General features: G+C 29.1%; 1 protein-coding gene across 1 annotated transcript; it reads right to left on the bottom strand.

Annotated features, from left to right (window-relative positions):
* Positions 1 to 492: 492 nt before the first annotated feature.
* LOC114402706 (zinc finger protein GAI-ASSOCIATED FACTOR 1-like) lies at positions 493 to 4448 on the bottom strand. The gene is made up of 3 exons (XM_028365361.1): positions 3968 to 4448; positions 2471 to 2867; positions 493 to 1812 (listed from the first exon to the last, which is right to left on the bottom strand). Exons 1-3 carry the CDS (start codon positions 4182 to 4184, stop codon positions 837 to 839), a joined length of 1590 nt encoding a protein of 529 aa, XP_028221162.1. The 5' UTR covers positions 4185 to 4448; the 3' UTR covers positions 493 to 836.
* Positions 4449 to 18195: the final 13747 nt, after the last annotated feature.

Below are 18195 nucleotides of genomic sequence, written 5' to 3'. Positions count from 1 at the left end.
CTTGATGTTGGACAAGTTGTTGTGAGCTCATAAGATTCATGAGGTGCATTTCAAAAGAGGGAAAAGCTCAAAATGAAGGATCTCCTAGCCCTAAAGATAGGAGAATATCCAGTCTAAAGAAACATGAGAACTCCGAAAGAAAAGCCCACTCCAATTAAAAGTTCTTAGAGCTAACATATATGGTAGTGTTTGAAAGATAGAATAATTATAAATATATATTTACTTTCTCTTTCATCTCTCTCATCATATTTTTCTTCTCATATTTTTTTATCTTTCTCATCACATAATTTATCAGATTTATCATTTTTTATCTCTATTTTTTCTTCTTTTTTTCTTCTTTTTTTCTTCCTATTTCTCTCTTTTTCCACCCACTCCATCAAAGATGGGGTAGATATATGTTTACTATTTTCCTATCACATATTCGTATTCACAATATATTTTGTGGAGAGATACATAGAGAGAAGTAAATCGAGTATTGTGATAAAAGAGAGATTAAAAACAGAATAAAAAAAAATGATCTATAAAAAAAGTGTTTCAGAAATTGACATTATCCTTAATTTTAACATTTGAAAACAAATTTATGAGATCCTCTAATTAAGGAAATGGGTCTACACTGTTACACTGGCTGGTGACGGTAAACTCGACCACACAGTCGACGATTCAATGCGTCTTCATCTTTAGAAAGACACGTTCGGTTTGTCGCACGATTTCTATTCTATTATGTGGCCGAAAGGGAGGGATTAGTTAAAGAAAAACAAGCACATAACGGCCAAACTCAGCTGAAAATTCCACCCTCTGAAAAAGTTGACTTTCTTATTCCTTCTCGGGTGATCTTTTCAAATGCTGCTCGTTGCTGAAAATGATTCAAACCCTGCGTTCTTACTAGACCAGTTTCTCCAAACCACGTCCGGTGCACCAGTTTCCCCTTGTTGAGCACCACCATAGAAATTTCCATGTGCATCCCCACCACCACCACCACCTCCTCCTCCTCCTCCTATGCCCAAAAAGTCAAGAGTCATAACATCCCCACTACCTCCTTTACTTCCAGCAACGTTAATAGCACTACTATTCGAACCTCCATTTGTTGGTCCTCCACTACTGCTTCTATTGTTTTGCTCCATGATCTTCGACAAAGCCTTGCTTTGGTCCAAAATAGCGTTGAACATGTCCACACCGTTCATCCCAACGCTCCCTCCACCCATCCCATTTGCACCGAAACTATTATACTGAGCAGAAATGTTAACATCTTGTTGTTGCTGGCCACTGTGCATGTATTGGTTCATGAAGGGTTGTCCATTTGGTTGTTGATGATGCTGTTGCAGCACACCAAACGATGGTGGTGCCATGTTTGTTACAAAGGTTTTTTCTGTCACTGTTGCTCCCATTTGTGCAGCTTTTTGCAACAACGCAGTGGCTGACATGTGTGGCGACCCTGCTGCAAGGTGGAGCCCGTTTTCCTCGAACATGTTTGAGCTTAGTTGAAGAGAGGGAGAGGAGGTTGATGAGAGGCTTCTCGTGAACACTGTTGTTCCTGCAGCCATGTTGTTGAAGGATTTTTGTGCAGGCATTGGCATGAGCTCGTGTGGGAGTGATAGTGGGTGCTTGTGATCAGCATGGTTGAACTCCGAGGTGCCACCCATTTGTGGGTTGGGAACAATGTTGGTGTTGATTGGTAATGATGATGAAACGAGGTTTGGGATTTGTTGGCATTGCAAGTTTGGACCTATCTTTGGCAATTGTCCTTCGTTGGCTTTGTTGTTCTCCTCCGCTAGTGCGTCACAGAATGCTCTGTGCGTAATGAAGCTGTCTCTTCTGCAAAAGATAGATGAATGTGAAGCACTCAGTAAGTAATAATGATGCATGCATTAAGTAAAAAAAGAGATATGAGTTTCGCGAGCTGCATATAAATAATGCCAAGTAGATATATATAAATATATATAGTTGTTCATGAGGATCATGCATGTTTATTATTATTATCAAATAAAAAGTGGTGAAATCTTTGACTGAGTCAAATAAATTTAATATATATCTATGTATTTATAGTGACTTATGCTTGTAGACCAAAATGACTTCCGTTGTATATATGCAAAAATATTTTATATAGATGCCACTTGCTTAATTGTGTTGATTATTAATCAAGGGCTGCGTATACCCTTGCTTATTTTCGTATATGATAAAGAAAGGTTTATCAAAACTAGAGAAAAATTTTCAAAACAGATAAACTAACTTAAAGGTATACGAAAATAAATTCAAAGATGGAAAGTAAGTAATTCCATTTTTTTAAGTCAACAAGGGTGTGTGTGGTCAAGGAAAGATCCCATGTAACATTTTATTTATAAAAGGACAAGTGCTGCATGCAACTTATGCACTGAAACCATGGATGAATATTGATGAGTCAAATTTCATATATATATATATATATATATATATATATGACGTAGAAATTTGATACATGTGTGTATGCATCAACCTGGAAAAGATGGTACCACAGTCACATTTGTATTCCCTTGTACCACATATTTTTGAGTGGGCTTTCCAGTCAGACTGAACAGCGTATTTCTTTGAGCACTTATCACATTTCCACTTCTTCTCGCCGTGCTTTCTGCAGAAGTGCTTTTTGATACCAGTGAGATCACCGAGTGCTCTTGCTGGGTTGTGGTGGACGCACGAAGGTTCTGGACACACGTAAACCCTCTTTCGAATTTCTGTGCTGGTTCTCTGCTTGAGCTTCCATGGCAAGTTGTGGCCTCGCCGGTGCAACTGAAGGTTTTGGTCTCTTTGAAATCCTTTGTTGCAGATTTCACATATGAACCTGTTCGTAGCCATTAGTGTGGTCGGTGATAAAGCAATAACTTCAGCACTTGGATCTGCACACAACGTGAGTACCAAAACAAGTAATTAAACTATGCATAGCATCTCTCAGTAGTTCTGGTGCTCCCTCACCATTAATTATTAATATGCAATTATATATATAAGCACCCAAACTAAGATAATACTTATTATTATTTCAAGTTGTTTCAATGGATATTTAATTATGGAAACGAAGAAAGTGACAAAAACTTGTAAAGTGAAGATGGATAAGTGTAATAGTAATGGAGAATGAAGAAACAAGAAGAAGAAAAAAAATGAGTGATATCTGATTCTTTGTTCACACTTCAGCCACCAAGATAAGAAGAACGAAAAGAGAAAGATAGAATATTTAAATTTTAATTAAAGCCAAACTCCAAGACCTCTATCTTTGTCTCTTCCACTAACCCTTTCATATTTCTTTTTTTTTACAGACACATGGAAACAAACACAAAAGAATACTCAACAGACACCACATAAAGAGCAAGAGGGTATTTCATATATATAAACAAAAAACAAAGGTAACAGGAGGAAAACTAGCAGTCAAGCAAAGTCAACAGTGAATAGCAATGATTGTAAAGCCCTTCAAGGCAATAATTGAGCTTATTCTTCGCCTACTAGTTACTCCCCAATAATTCATCATTTTTGCTATCAGATTCTGGCTTAAAACATACCCAGATCCTTGTCTCCGTTTGAAAGAAGATGACTTCTAACAGATCAAGGCTCTATCCTCTTAATTTTATGGAGCCTATATGTAAATATCTTAATTAAATGTGCTCTAATTAATTAAGCATGTCATCATCCAGAAATTTATTGTAGACCATTTCTGGGATATCATTTTCTTAATTTTATTATATAAAACCCCATTTTTAGTAAATATACAAGCAAGCTATGCACGATTATTTCATTTTAAAAATCAACGAGAAGGGTGAAGAAAATTAAATATCCTACTTTTTTCCATGAATTGAAAGGCTTTATATATATACACCAGAATTTTTGCTATATTATATTCTAGGAATTAGAAGAAGAAGAAGAAAACAAAGAATAATATTCATCACTATATATGTAAATGGGGCTGAAAAAGAGTAAACTTTTCAGAAATGGTTGTTAGAAAAGTTACCTGGATTTCCTGGTAGGTTCCTTTTCTTCTTAACAGGTGCAGGTGATTGTGAGTCTGTGTTGGAACCATTGCTATTATTTGTTGTTGTTGTAGTTGAAGTATGAGAATGTGGACTATGGAACTGACCAAGTATCTCAGGTTGCTGCTTAACTACTGCATCTTCTCTGGTATTCTCTGTAGAGAAGCTCCCACTATCACAACTTGTGATGTTTGACATTGAAGGTAGCCAAAGAAAAGGGAAGAATCTATTGAAAATATTCCCTTTATTCAATTTTACAAAAGTGTTTTGTTTGTTTGTTTCACTCAGCTTGTTGCAGCTGCTCTCTAGCTAGCTGCAGCAAGATGGATTTTGTTCAGAAAAAGAACTAAGGGAGGAAAACAAAAAGAGAGGTAATTGAGACAGAAAAGATGGGATTTGTGCAACTAGAGGAAGACAAAAGCCAGGAAACTCTCCTCCTTTTATGGTGTGGAGACGAGGGTGTTTGCTGGCACAAGAATACAAGAACCTTGCTTTGGATTTGCATTGTAATTAAAAAAAAAAATACTATTATACTTCTTTTAGGCACTGTTGTTTGCAGCTATAGATATGCCCCTTGCAATGCTTGATATTTAATAAAAAGCCCTTCACTTATTTTTCCGGGTATAAAATTAGCTACTTACAGCATATATACTCATTATGTTTCATTAATTAATTAATTAATTAAAAAGATCAATGCCATTTTATGCATATAACAGAAAATAATTTTAATGTCGTTTTTGTTAGATTATTTTATATTTGTTTTTAAATCAATCAGGAGAAATAAACATTTTAATGTACTTCAAAATTTTCTTTAAATATATGCGTGTAAGAAAAAGAATAAAGTATAATTACAACAAACATCTCCCTAAAATAAATTATCGCACAAAGTGTTTGAAAAATGGGTCAAGACTCAGCATTAATTCAACATCTTTCTTAAATTAGAGATTGGTTTGGCCATAAATAAATATGCTGTGTAAGTACATGTATAATCACATATTTAAATCTTAAATAGTAAATAGTGTATGTACTTATTGTATTAATTTTTATAATAATTATCTTAATTATTATAATTTTTAATTGGTTGACAATATAAAATTTAGGACATAAAAATTTAACTTAATATTAAATACAATATATGTTAATGAGATTAATTGGTTGTGATAAAAAGAAATATAGCAACTTAATTCTAACTTGTTTATATTAACGAATAAGTTCTATTTTGTTTTTTAAATTTTGCCAACGTTACCCATATATGGGAGAGAAGGAAAATTGGTTGTCAAAAGTTCATGAAAACGTGAGCTATTATGGTGAAGTGAACTTTATCCAAAAAATACTATGAAAGAACTGAAATGAACATAAATTGATTCCCACACTTCATTTTTTGTTTTGTTGAAATAGTTATTAGCTGTATAAATTCGTATGGGAAGAAAGAGAGAGATTATCTACAAATATTCCTTCTTAATAAGGAGTAATGAAGGGTATTATGGGTACTTCAGTTGTGGTAGTCTTTTAAAAAGTGTAATTTATTTGACTATGCTAGCGGACGAGGGCTTCAAGTTGGAAACTTTGTCTGTTTCTGGGGATATTTTAAAGGGAATAATATTGTTCCGGAAACACCCCTGTTCTTTAATCGAAATCACAAAGATGCCACTATGAGTAAGACTCAGCCGCCTAGAGCATGTAGTTACCGATTTAACCTTACCCCGTCACGGGTTGATTCTGATCGAATCATTCTCGAAAATGACCCCACAATAATACAAAAATTCTTCTGTTCACGTGTGTTCGGGGTAATTTCCGATGGGTCACAGTCCGGGGTAACTTTGAAATTAAATTTCAAATGTAGGACTCTTTTGTAATTTGGTGTAACCTAAGCATGCTTAGCAGTGGCGTGGGGCAATTGGTCTCCCTAATTTCTTTCTCTCTTTCTTCTATTATTTAAGAATAATATTTAGTTCTCTCAAAACAAAAAAAATAAATAAAAGAATGATATTTAGTCTTATTATATATAAGACGTTTTATAAACCGTTGGCGAGCGAAACTAAATTAAAATGAAACGGGTAAATATCATATTATTGTCACTGTAGCTGAGTGAGGAACTCATTAAAATGAATGGATATTCAATATTTCAATTCCTAATTAGTCTGAGCTATTTCACGTCATTAGCGACTCATTTATTTAGTAGTAGTAATTAGCGAAACTAAATATTTTTCTTCTTCTAAAGTTCAAGCGGCACATTTCAATATCCCACCGAGATTAGTTATAATAAAGTCAATAAATACCGATCTGTATTAATAATATAGTTAAAAAAAGTGAGAAATTTCAATAAAAAAATGTCAGGAAGCATAGATTACTTGATCCTAGATTTGGGATACATGTTTATTCATTTTTAACTATCCTTATATATTTTTTTCAACGATAGTTATTCATTATTATATAGTCCAACTCTCTAGAATTAGTCTAGCTAGTAATAAAAGATTTGAATAAAATACATAAGATTTTAAGTTGAAATTTCATTATCATCATTATACACAAAATATTATATTTTTCATATAAACTAATCCACTATATGCAAAAATATATGTATTTATTCAACATTATATTATTAGTTGTAAATATTATTTGAACGGCAAAAGTCAATATTCACAAGTGATAATATATAATTTTCAAAACATAGTCATCATGAATCAACGAACTTCTACGTAACTAATTGATTTTTATTTTTTTAAGTACAGTGAATGAAATTTGATTTTTAATTATGTATGAAAAAATATTTTTTTTAAAAAATATTTAAATAATTTTTCATTTCGAAAAGATAAGTAATTTCTAGCTATCAATTCAAAATTGTATCATTATTAAAACAAAGGCCTTAATCACAGTGACTTTTAATGATATACGTTTTTAATTTGATCTTTTCTTTTTGGATTGGTAAATTAGAGCGTTTTTGTTTGATTATATAACCTATTAAATAATTTGAGTATTGTCAAATTGTCTTTGTCACAATTATAAAAAAGCAAGAGGTTAAAGAATATTTCGGTTTCACTTAATTTAATAATAATAACAACAATAATATCGTGATTAATTTTTTAATAATTGTTACACCATCGTTGCATATATATTGTCGAAGGCACAGGAAATATACGGTAAAGTAAAAAAAAAACTGTAAGTCTTTCTACACATAAAAAACAATATTTTTATACTTTAGTTTAAATTTTCTGTCAACTTTTTATTATATTTATATGGTTCTATATATAGTAATTTAAAGTTCTGACGTGTAAACTCGCCAATAACTTTGGTCCCCTTATATATGGTATTGTTGTTCAGTATAGTTGCAGAGATAAAGAGGGTATTTTCACTTAGGATTTAGGAACTAACTGTTAAGTAAGTAAATAAATATGTATGATATCATGTTGATGGGACTTTGGAACCGCAGGTCTGCTATATATTATCATCACGTAGGGCTTTTTGGTACATGATGAACAAACAATATTGAACCACTTATTGGCTCCTGCTTTTGTGTCTATCTTCACTTCTCTGTTTGAAAGTGACAATTTTGAGGCATTTTCAAAATTCTATTCTGATTTATTCAACAAATACATATAAATAGCACTTTCAAATAACGAAAGAAAGTGACTATTCCATCTAACGTGCTGTCTTCCGTCCTTTACGTTTTTTTCCATATGCGTGTCCTGCGAGTACATATTCATGATTATATAGTGATATTTGAAAGAGAAAAAAACTGTTTTTGAATTTCCAAAGTAGAAATACTACAAAAAGTAATGTATATTAATGCATATATTTTAAGTATAACCAATGTAATATTTAATAATTGAGTCACTAAGTTGTTGGAGTGATTTTTTTTTTTGCTGAATCAGTTGTTGGAGTGAAATTTTTATGGACTTTTATGGAAAATTTTAAACTTTGATTTCATGCGGAATAAGTAATAACTCGTATATTCCTTTAAAAAAAGTAATAACTCATATATAATAATGTTTTAGAAATATAATTGCTTACACTGAATCATTGAATTGAAAATAATAATTTGTGCTTCACTATAGTCTGACTAAGAATTATAATTAAATTGACATGACGATAATAAATACCTATCAATCATTGAAAAATACTAAATTATGTAATTATAATTAAATTGTCGATGATATGATGTGTGTATGGTATTTTCACCATTGTGCAATAATTTTGCATAATAGTATATAAAACAAATAGAATAAAATCTTAAACTAATACGAAATGAATATATTACATGCATTATAAAATAAATAATTACAATAAAAATTAATTAAACAAGAGTGATTCGTTCATGATTTTTAATTATTAATTAATTTTAAATTTTAAGATATACTCTCTCCAATCCTTTAATTTCATAGTAATTTTTGAGAAATTTTTTTTATCTTTTTTATATGATCCAAACTAAGATGTTTATTGCATTAATTTTTTCTTTAAAAGTGTGCTTATTTATTTATTCAATATTTTTTTAGGTTAAAACAATATATATGCGACAGATTAATTTGTTGAACTCTCTTTCATCAAAATAAGGAAAGATTATTAAACAAAACTACCTCTTTCATTCACTGTCTCTTTTTACTTTGTTATAGAATGTAAAAGTTATTACTTATAAAATGTGGTGACATATTATATAAAAGGTATAATTGTAAATTTGATCTTTTTATTTGTTTTAAAATTTGTTTTTAGTACTTTTATAATTTAATTTACAAATTTAGTTCCGTATTTTTGTAATCTTATTTTTTCAATCCTCAACTCCAAAATTTAATGTTGATAGCTATGTAGTGGTTTTATTGAAGGTTGATGTTAAATAAATATATAAAATTAACGTTTAATAAATATATGATACGTAACGGTTAACATCTAATAAAAATACAATACGTAAAAGTTAATGTTCAATTTTAGAGTTATAACTAAAATAAAAAAATTACATTATACCAATACCAAATTTATAATTTAAGAAAATCAAATTTACAATTTTTCCTATATAAAATTAATGTCACTGATTATACAAAGTAGTTCGATTGCTAACTAGTCAATCGAAACCAAAATTTTAGGTGCAGATCTATAATCTATTGACGTCGGTCACATTGCCCATAAAATCTTTGATTTGCCTGTCTAAGCATTGGTTTCTTAACTTCAAAACATTGTCTCAACAACCATGATTACACCTTTTTGCTCGTACTACTATCAAATAATTGAAGCATATGCATACACTAATTTCTTGCATCCATGTGCCCATAACTGCATATATAAACATTAGATTGCTGTCTTTCTCCGTCTTCCAATCCGACGACTTTATAATTCCCACGGGTGCCCTCTACTTCGTTAATTTATTGTTATGTTTTTCGGGTAAAAGCTACTTAGTAAATATATCAGACATATACATATGGATCGTACATAGTAAATATCCCTATCAATCAATGAAAAGGTGAAGGATTGTTTTCAACCCTCTTTTCCTTAAAATATGTTGACAAAATGAAACCATTTACGTCTATCCAACTCATTAGTTACTATAGTTGTCTTCTTTAATTTATTTTCTCTATTTTTTCCATATACATGAATCAAGAACTTGCTTTAATTGGAATATTAAGTAATAATTACATTAACTTATATTAGATATAATATAGATAATATCATTGATCATGTTAAAAAAACGATATATAGTTTTTATATAACACTTCCTTTTTTTTATCTCTTTCATCACATCATTTATTTTATCTCATATTTATCATTATTTTTTTTGTAAAAAAAAGCTAATTAAATAATAATGTGTAAATAGTATTTTTCATGAGTTATCTTAGGCTCATTACTTAATGATGAAAATTTTAAGTAATTTGCAGGCTAACATTTAGCCTTTTGTAAAAGGCGGGGATCGAAAGAGAATAAATGAAATAAAACAACTCCAACGACTATTAGAAAACTTATTATTTTTTAATGAAAAATATTATTTTGTTGATCTTTTAGGAGTTATTATCCAAACAAAATTTATTTTAATTTATAAAAAATAAAAAATTCAAAATTTTAATTTCTCTCCATTGATAGTGTGATTTGTTGTGATTGAGCCATATGGCATGAACCATTGGTCCCCACTAATTTCTGATAAACTTGGAACAACAGGTCCCGTTGATTAAGATTGAAACTTTAATGTCGTCCACTTGCAACAATAATATATATATATATATATATATATATAAGAGACTACACATTTACTTATAAGCCTGTGTAGCCGATGTTGTTGTCGTTTGCATAGATCAGACTTCATATATAATATTGACGCAACCTATTGTTGTGCATTATTGTATTGAGCTAGTGACAACAAGTTATTTATAAGGTAAAGGTAGGAGAAAATAAATAAAGAAATATGGGAGAGAATGAGACAATGGAATGATGAAAAATGACTAAGCTCTAAAAGTTGGGGTCAAGCTCTCTACATACCAAACCAGTAACGGCAATTTTGTAGTTTCATTGCTAGCATACTTTGTCATTATTTTCAAATCATGGCTTTGTTATTATCGATGATTATTGGCCTGTGCGAGAGAAGCAGACATGGAATAGCACACTCAATTTATCTATATATGCATACAAACAATAATATAAATTCAAAGGAAGAATGACCAAACGAAACTTCCGATTCACGTACAATTCATACAATCATACAAAGAAGGGCATTTGACATGTATCAAATAAACCATCAGCTTTGTTTTTTTCTCTCTTGCTGTGCCCTGTTAGGAGATTGCGTGTTTAATATAATCCGTTTGTATTATTAGTTAGTTATATATTTTCACCTATATTCGTTTATTCAATTAATATCGAGGGTAATTAATAAGATTTTGTTATCCTGTTAATTAATTATATTATTAGTTATAATTAAATGGCTATATTTTTATCTTAAAATTAAGCATGAGCAATATGTATATACTGTGATATCACTGTTTCTTTTTTTGGTTTTTTTACGTGCATCGAGGGTACAAGGGATAATGCGCTCTTATCCTGATTGCACTGCAATTCTGTAAAGGCAATCTTTGTGTTATGGATGAAAGATCCTCATCAATCATTTTAAGCAAAAGTTTCACTCATGCAGAATTTAAATATGAGAAGGAAGTTGCACTTAGCACATGTGGGACATTCGTCTGGTTGTATCACTGGGATGTGGGGCAAATCTGGAGATTTTCTTTTTTGTACGTAAATAAACTTTATTCATATGTCTAAAGCCAGTGTACCATCCTCGATCGATCTATCTCTCTAGATCACATTCTGTGAATATACATGCATGCGCAGTACTTTTATTAACATCACGAGTCATTAAAGATTTGTTTAAATAATTAAAAATGAAAATGTTATTAAAAGAATATTTATTACACTTTATGTTACCAATTAATATAATAAACAATGTCCTTAAAACTACTAAAACGGTATAGAGTTGTTTATTGGTATTATATATCATATTATTAGTATAAACTTACAATATATTCGTACTAACAATTTAATTTTTGTTAAGCAAAAGTTATACTGACATGCAAATTAAATTCTTCATAAATGGCATTTTTTTTGCATAGTTGAAAATCGAATCCTAAGACTAATATTAACAAAATCTGTAAATGTAACTGTCGTTCATGTAAAAATCTTGAACAACTTAATGTTATTGCTGTTTCTGCCCCAAATTATTATTTTGTCTCCCCCCGAAAAAGTTACCCAAATCAAGCATGTTTTCATTGTTTTCTTAATAGCCTACTCCTGAGTTGTAGATTTCTTATCGATAGCCCTATTAGCTGATTCCTCAGCTATTGTGTTTATTCGCTAGTTTTTCTTAATTTGTTTGTACGTTGTTGGGCTTGTGCCCCTGTCATTCAGCCCAAAAAATAAAAATAAAATAAAACTTTTAGATTTCTGGATTAATCTATTAAGAAGGAAAATGTTACCAACTGGCCTATAGGATCATTTATGAAAGCTCAAAACAAAACAAAAGTATAGAGGTAATAAATGAAATAATTGTCAGAGAATAGGTAAAAGGACATATATATACGCATAAGGGGGACAAAAAGTGATATATTATCACATGCATGAATGGCTTACAGCGGGTTTTACAATTATGAAGATGTACATCTTTTTCTTCTTTTTGATATAATCTCATACATCAACCTGTACGATATGACTATAGAAAACAATTAAATTCATGACTTTATCATTTAGATGGTGCATTTGCCGACAAAGAACAAGCAAATAATTCCCAAACCCTAATAAGGTCCACACAATTTAGGGTTTGATGAGTAAAAACACTCACTACTCACTAAATAGCTAGCGCTGTGACCTTTTCTGAGGCTCTTTTTGATTCCCAAATGGGACCGACTTCGTTGCAAATGATATGAATCTGCCCAATGCTGTGCTCCTCGTCATGTGCAACTGCTTATACGTCTTTGTTTGAACTGCTAAAAGTAACATTTTCCATCAAAGCTTTTCCTTTTCCTTATATATATATATATTTGATAATCATTCTCTTTCCTTGTCTTTTGGTATATGGGGGGGGGGGGGGGGGGGGGGGGAGTTTTTTCCTTTTGCAAATATGATCAAACTTAGAATGCCATGGTAGATCCACATGGAGATTATGAGTTCGATCTTTTTGTTGCCGTTTGGTAAATAATGATAAAAAGAAACTCCATTTGGTTGAGTTGGATGTGCAATGATGGTCAAAGCTTTTAGCCTTTTACACTCTTTAGTTCTTCGTTATTTCAAATTTGAATTATTTTTTTTCCCTGGCCTCCATTGATCACACTTCAATTATATATAAAAGTGGTAAAAAAATGAATGATTAAGTAAAGCGGATATACTTTTGAACAACCCTAGATATGATTCTATATATATGCTGTCTCCTCCTCTCAATAGACGATTTGGGAAAATTGAGTGGCTTTAAAAGGTCTACATGTACGTTTTAAATCATCAGGCAATTAAATACTTGTATAGAAATTTGATCTATTTGAAAACGATTTTTAATTTTGGACATAATTAAGTTAAAATGACTTTTTTTTAGTAAAAAAAATTAGAATGGAGATATTTTTCTAACACAACACAAAATCTCTTCTACTAAAATAGTCACTCTTAAAAGTTTAAAGGATATAATTTCTGTTTGTTTAAGGTAAAAAAACTACTTTGAATTTAGAAAAATACTTCTGGAAGACTTACATTTACTTTATTTCAAATGAAAAAAAAAATGAGTAAGACCTTGAACTTGTAACCCATCATATCAAAGATCATATTTTATGAATTTTCCACGACAAATTCTTTAAGGTGGTCAGTGTTTGATTATGTGTATGGAAAATATTTTGGTGGAAAAGAAAAAACACTATTACAAAGGTAATAATTGATATAAACGCTTGAAAACCCTAAGCTAATAATTAATTAATCATCAATTTCTATTTCCATGACGCTAAATATTAATGAATTTTGTGAGCGAGTCAAATTAAAAGAGCTTCTGTGTTGAGCTGTTTATGAAAACTTAAATTTATATATTCATAGAGGGAGAAATTTATATATAACTGAAATCAAATAGTTTAACTTGAAAGATTGTAATTATTTTATAAAAAAAAGATTGTAATTAAAAATCAATTGTAACATCCTTTCAAGAAAAAAAATTAATTGAAACATGTGATATTTTAACCGTTTTAAGTCATAAGCATTACGTAATTATAAACACTACTTAGCTTAATAAATTGTAATTAACACCCTTTAAAAAATCAGTTGTAATTCAAAATACATTGATTATATTAATCAATTATATGTCTGTACCAAAAAAATATTAATCTATTATATTTATTTTGAAGTTTTAATATAAATAATACTATTATTTTAGTTGTTTGCAACATTAATATAAAAACCAACACCCATTTTGGCTTCTTTTTATAATAGGATCACCCGATCTCAGTCATCAAGTTAAAACAAATATCAAATTGAACTCAACTAAACAAAATTTAATCAGTTCAACTTTTATTCTTTTAACAAGATCAATCCAACCTAATCTGGCCACAATCACTTTTGCAATATATATTTTCTTCGAGTAAATGCTTTCAGGTAATCTTTTAAGTACATTGATTATTACAAACAATTCTGAGTGGATCTTTCAAGTGCTAACGTGGATCTCTTAAGTACGTGGATCTCTTTCAAGTGCTAACTTTTGCGAACATACATCTCACATGCATCCCAGGTTGGCATTTTTTAAAATTTCATTTTGCCTTGTTATCCTTCCAAATCATGCTTTAGTGTCAAAATGGTAGTTCGGTTGATTGAATAAGATTTATAAGTTATTATAAGTTTTTTACTCTGTTTTTTATTTTCATGGATAAAAAATCATTAAATTATTCCTTAAATTGCTTTTATAATTAAGTTGCAAAATTTGTTTCTATCATTAAATGAGTGTGAGATGGAAGTCAAGTTTAAGAAACGCTCTTATGTATCCTTAAAGAAAAAAGTGAGCCCGCTTAAAAACCTATTACTAGTTCATTTATCCACCGTTAAATGAAGTTGTAAGATGTTTTCTGACTGCTAATGTTACATTAATTCGCATGAAACACATGCAATGGACAACGACAAAGTCTTTGATTTAATGCTTCGATTGTTGCTATTCAAAAGCTACAACAGGATGCATTTTGCACGCTATACGGAACTAAAAACAAACACCAACTATGCAATGAACAATGAGCATTTTACTAATAAGGTAAATTGAGTAAATTAAATTTTCTTATCATTTCCTACGCAGCAACCCCTAAACTAGGGTGTGTTTTTTTTTTTTATATATATATATATTTTATGAATTTAATATAAGTATGTAAAATATTATTGTTAAAACTACTTTCAATAATTTATCAAGTTCACGTCATCACAGTCGTCCTTTCTTATCTTGAGTACAATTCGTGACATACTTGACTTCTTCGTCCCACATTTTGCTTTCAAATTTAATTTATCACCTTACTAATTATTGTTATTATAAATTTTAAAGCTTTTAAAATATTAGCTAAAATATTACTCTCTTTATCTTTAATTATAAGACTCTTTAAATTAATTCACACCTAAGAAAAATAATTAATTTAGTTAATCACATTAAATTTGTCAATTATTTATAATATCATTCAAATTTTATCCTTTTATTATCTCTTTATTTCCTTAATTATTTATCATTAATGTTTGAAGAAAGAATAATTAAGTAAAAGTATGCAGGAAAAAATAATTAATACATATAGAAATCAGAAAAAAAATCTTATAAAATTGAATCAATAAATTTCTGAAAAAAGAAGGATGAAATGAGTATTATATAAGCCCCTATTTAAAGTCTTTGGGTAAAAAAATAAAATGGGTAGCAAACTTTCAGCTTGTTATCCAACAGAATCTTATAACAAAAATCCTTCATGTTTTTTTTTGATAAAAAATCCTTATTTATGCTATTCACGTGTTTCATAAATATATCAATGAAAAAGGTAATAATAAAAGGGTTCCATCTTCACACACAAATTTCTTCAAATCTCTCTACTTAATTCTAAAATTTATTTTTATAGCACATGAAAATATATAACAGTGATGAACTTTAGTAATAATAAATTAAAATAACCTATTTGGTCCTTTATCTTATTTTTTTTAATTTAATTTTTTATCTTTTAAAAAGTTCAATTTGGTCATTTATTTTATTTTATTTTTATTTAGTTTAATTCTTTATCTTATTTAAGTAATTTATTTTATTTTTTATTTAATTCAATTCTTAGGTCCATTTAACATTGATATTGTTAATCATTTAAGAATAAATTTTTTCAATTAAAAATGAAGTGGAGGGGAAAGAGAGAAAATTGAACAAACAAATTTTATTTTTATATGATTAATGACATCAATTTAAAATAAACTAAAGGATTAAAATAACAAAAAAATTAAAATAAAGAACTAAATTGAACAACAAAATAACATAAAGAATCAAATTGAACTTTTTAAAAGATAAAAAATTAAACTGAACCAAAAAAAAAAAGATAAAAAATCAAATTAAATTTTCTAAAAGATCAATAAAAAAACTAAACTAAACAAAAAAATAAGATAAAAGATAAAATAGATCATTTAGGCTAATAATAAATATCTTCATATTTTTCTTACAAGTGTTAGAAATTTTATAATTCCTAATTAATTAATATGGACTACATATTATATTATAACATTTATATTAGTTATTTACATTTAAATGGGTTCAATATAAAGTGATCATTAGACGACTAACAAAAGAAAATTGATATAGACTTAATGAACGAAAATCAATTTGACCCATTAGAAAATAATGAAAACCCTAATAGGTTAAAACTTGAGACATGATTATGTGTTTTGGTGCTCATTTAATATTTTATAAGGTTTATTGAAAATAACGGACACCAAGCACATCCACTAATAAATTCAAGTATCAATTATATATATCCATGTGATTTTAAAATAATTATGAAAGTTTTAGTATGAGATAAAAGACTTAGTCAATGAAAATGGACAAACTTAATTTTGGAGTAGTTTTCACTTAGTAAACTTTGCAAAAGAAATCTTAATCTTGCTTTTATGAAAATTTTGTTTCAAGTAAAATATAAGTGTGTGCGAATGTATTATTGAAGTTAACTAAACATATTATGAAATTAAGTTTACTCTCGAAACTAAGTTTAGAACACTCCAAACAAATATCCAAACATGCTCTTAATTTGCTTAAATTTTCAAAAATCCATTCCATGCAGCGTAGGAAAAGTTAGTGTTGTTTCTTGTAGTACGGACAGTGCTTGATAAATAATTAAAATAAACTAATAATGGAAGAGGAGATAATCCGAATAGATTCCCTTGTTGGTAAAACCTCGAATGATATTGGACCCGTGAAGGTCAGTAGATGTAGGACATGGGGCCCAAACGAAATTGCCAGGTGGAGCCCATGATGCATGTCCTTCACTTCACACTTGAATCTTGAAAGTGAGAGATAAGGGCGGGAACTTAGTGTGTGAAATTTCCACGAAAGGTTTCACTTTGTTGTTTCTAAGAATGGTTTTTGAATAGGATTAATTACATGATTTGATGTCCACTTGGCTTCATTAAGAAGATACTTGTCTCTATCTACAACTAACTTAAAATCATTTTGTTTTGAAACTTTGCAAGCCCATCAAATTACACTCAATGAAAAGTACATTAATAGGGGCGTGCAATCATACAACTCCTAGTTACACAAAGAAAAAGAAGTTAACAGGAAACAGATCAGACGTGAATATTCAAAGTTATCATCCCATGAGTCTAATGCATCAATGTTTATTGGAAATAAAAATGTAATTTGAAATTTTAAGTTGATGTAAAAAACTGCACAATTATCACACATAATTAGCTTGCATGATAGAACACCGGAAGTGGAACCAAATAATATTAGGTCTCTCCTCTTGTCTGTTTTTTTATTATTATTAGAATTAAAGTTTAAGTTAGTTGAGTCTTAGGCACATTAAGTTAGAGCATACATTAAGTTTAAGGAATTATAAAGGGTTAATAAAGTTTTTAGTTCTTATATTATGAAGTTTTAAATTTTTGTCCCAAAATTATTTTTTTTAAAAAAAAATTAGTTTCTAAATAATTTGTCATTATTAAAAATAGTATTTGTTGTTAATGTCTTATGTTAAATGATAAAATGTTATGAAACAATATATATTAAATGTTATGTATATGTCACATATATTTTATGTAAGTTTTATTATATTTAAGTAAACAATTAAAATATTATGTTATTAAAATATAAAAGAAAAAAAGAAGAATTATTATTGAACTCTAACATTCGAAATACTTATGAACATACAACAACTATTCATGAGAAGATTTATAACTGCCAACAAAAATTCATCCTTCTCATCTACAATTTATAGTGATATTCATTGTGAGTGTGAGAAAAGAATGATTTTGCTCTCGTCTTGAAGGATTATTTATAATAACAAAAAAATATTTAAAAACTATTTATAATATCGACAAATTTTTTAGGGTCAATTTTTTTTTAAAAATAATTTAAGGACGAAAAATTCAAAACCCTCGTAACTCATAATTTTGAGAACTCAAAACTTAATTAATTTAATTATAAAAATATTTACATATTGCCTACTAATAACATTCAACTTACATTAATAAAAAAATTTGAACTCATGTTATTATTTCTTATAAGATATAAACC

Source organism: Glycine soja, chromosome 20 (assembly GCF_004193775.1).
Source record: "Glycine soja cultivar W05 chromosome 20, ASM419377v2, whole genome shotgun sequence".
In the NCBI taxonomy this organism is placed as follows: domain Eukaryota; kingdom Viridiplantae; phylum Streptophyta; class Magnoliopsida; order Fabales; family Fabaceae; genus Glycine; species Glycine soja.
This window is presented reverse-complemented; position numbering and strand designations above follow the sequence as displayed.

What these genes read in the sequence shown, in the direction of transcription:
- LOC114402706 (XM_028365361.1), bottom strand. Translation starts at nt 4,184, where the DNA reads ATGTCAAACATCACAAGTTGTGATAGTGGGAGCTTCTCTACAGAGAAT. An exon ending in GAACCTACCAGGAAATCCAG is followed by an intron (nt 2,868 to 3,967) that starts GTAACTTTTCTA and finishes CGTTGTGTGCAG; the next exon opens with ATCCAAGTGCTGAAGTTATT. An exon ending in TGTGGTACCATCTTTTCCAG is followed by an intron (nt 1,813 to 2,470) that starts GTTGATGCATAC and finishes TATCTTTTGCAG; the next exon opens with AAGAGACAGCTTCATTACGC.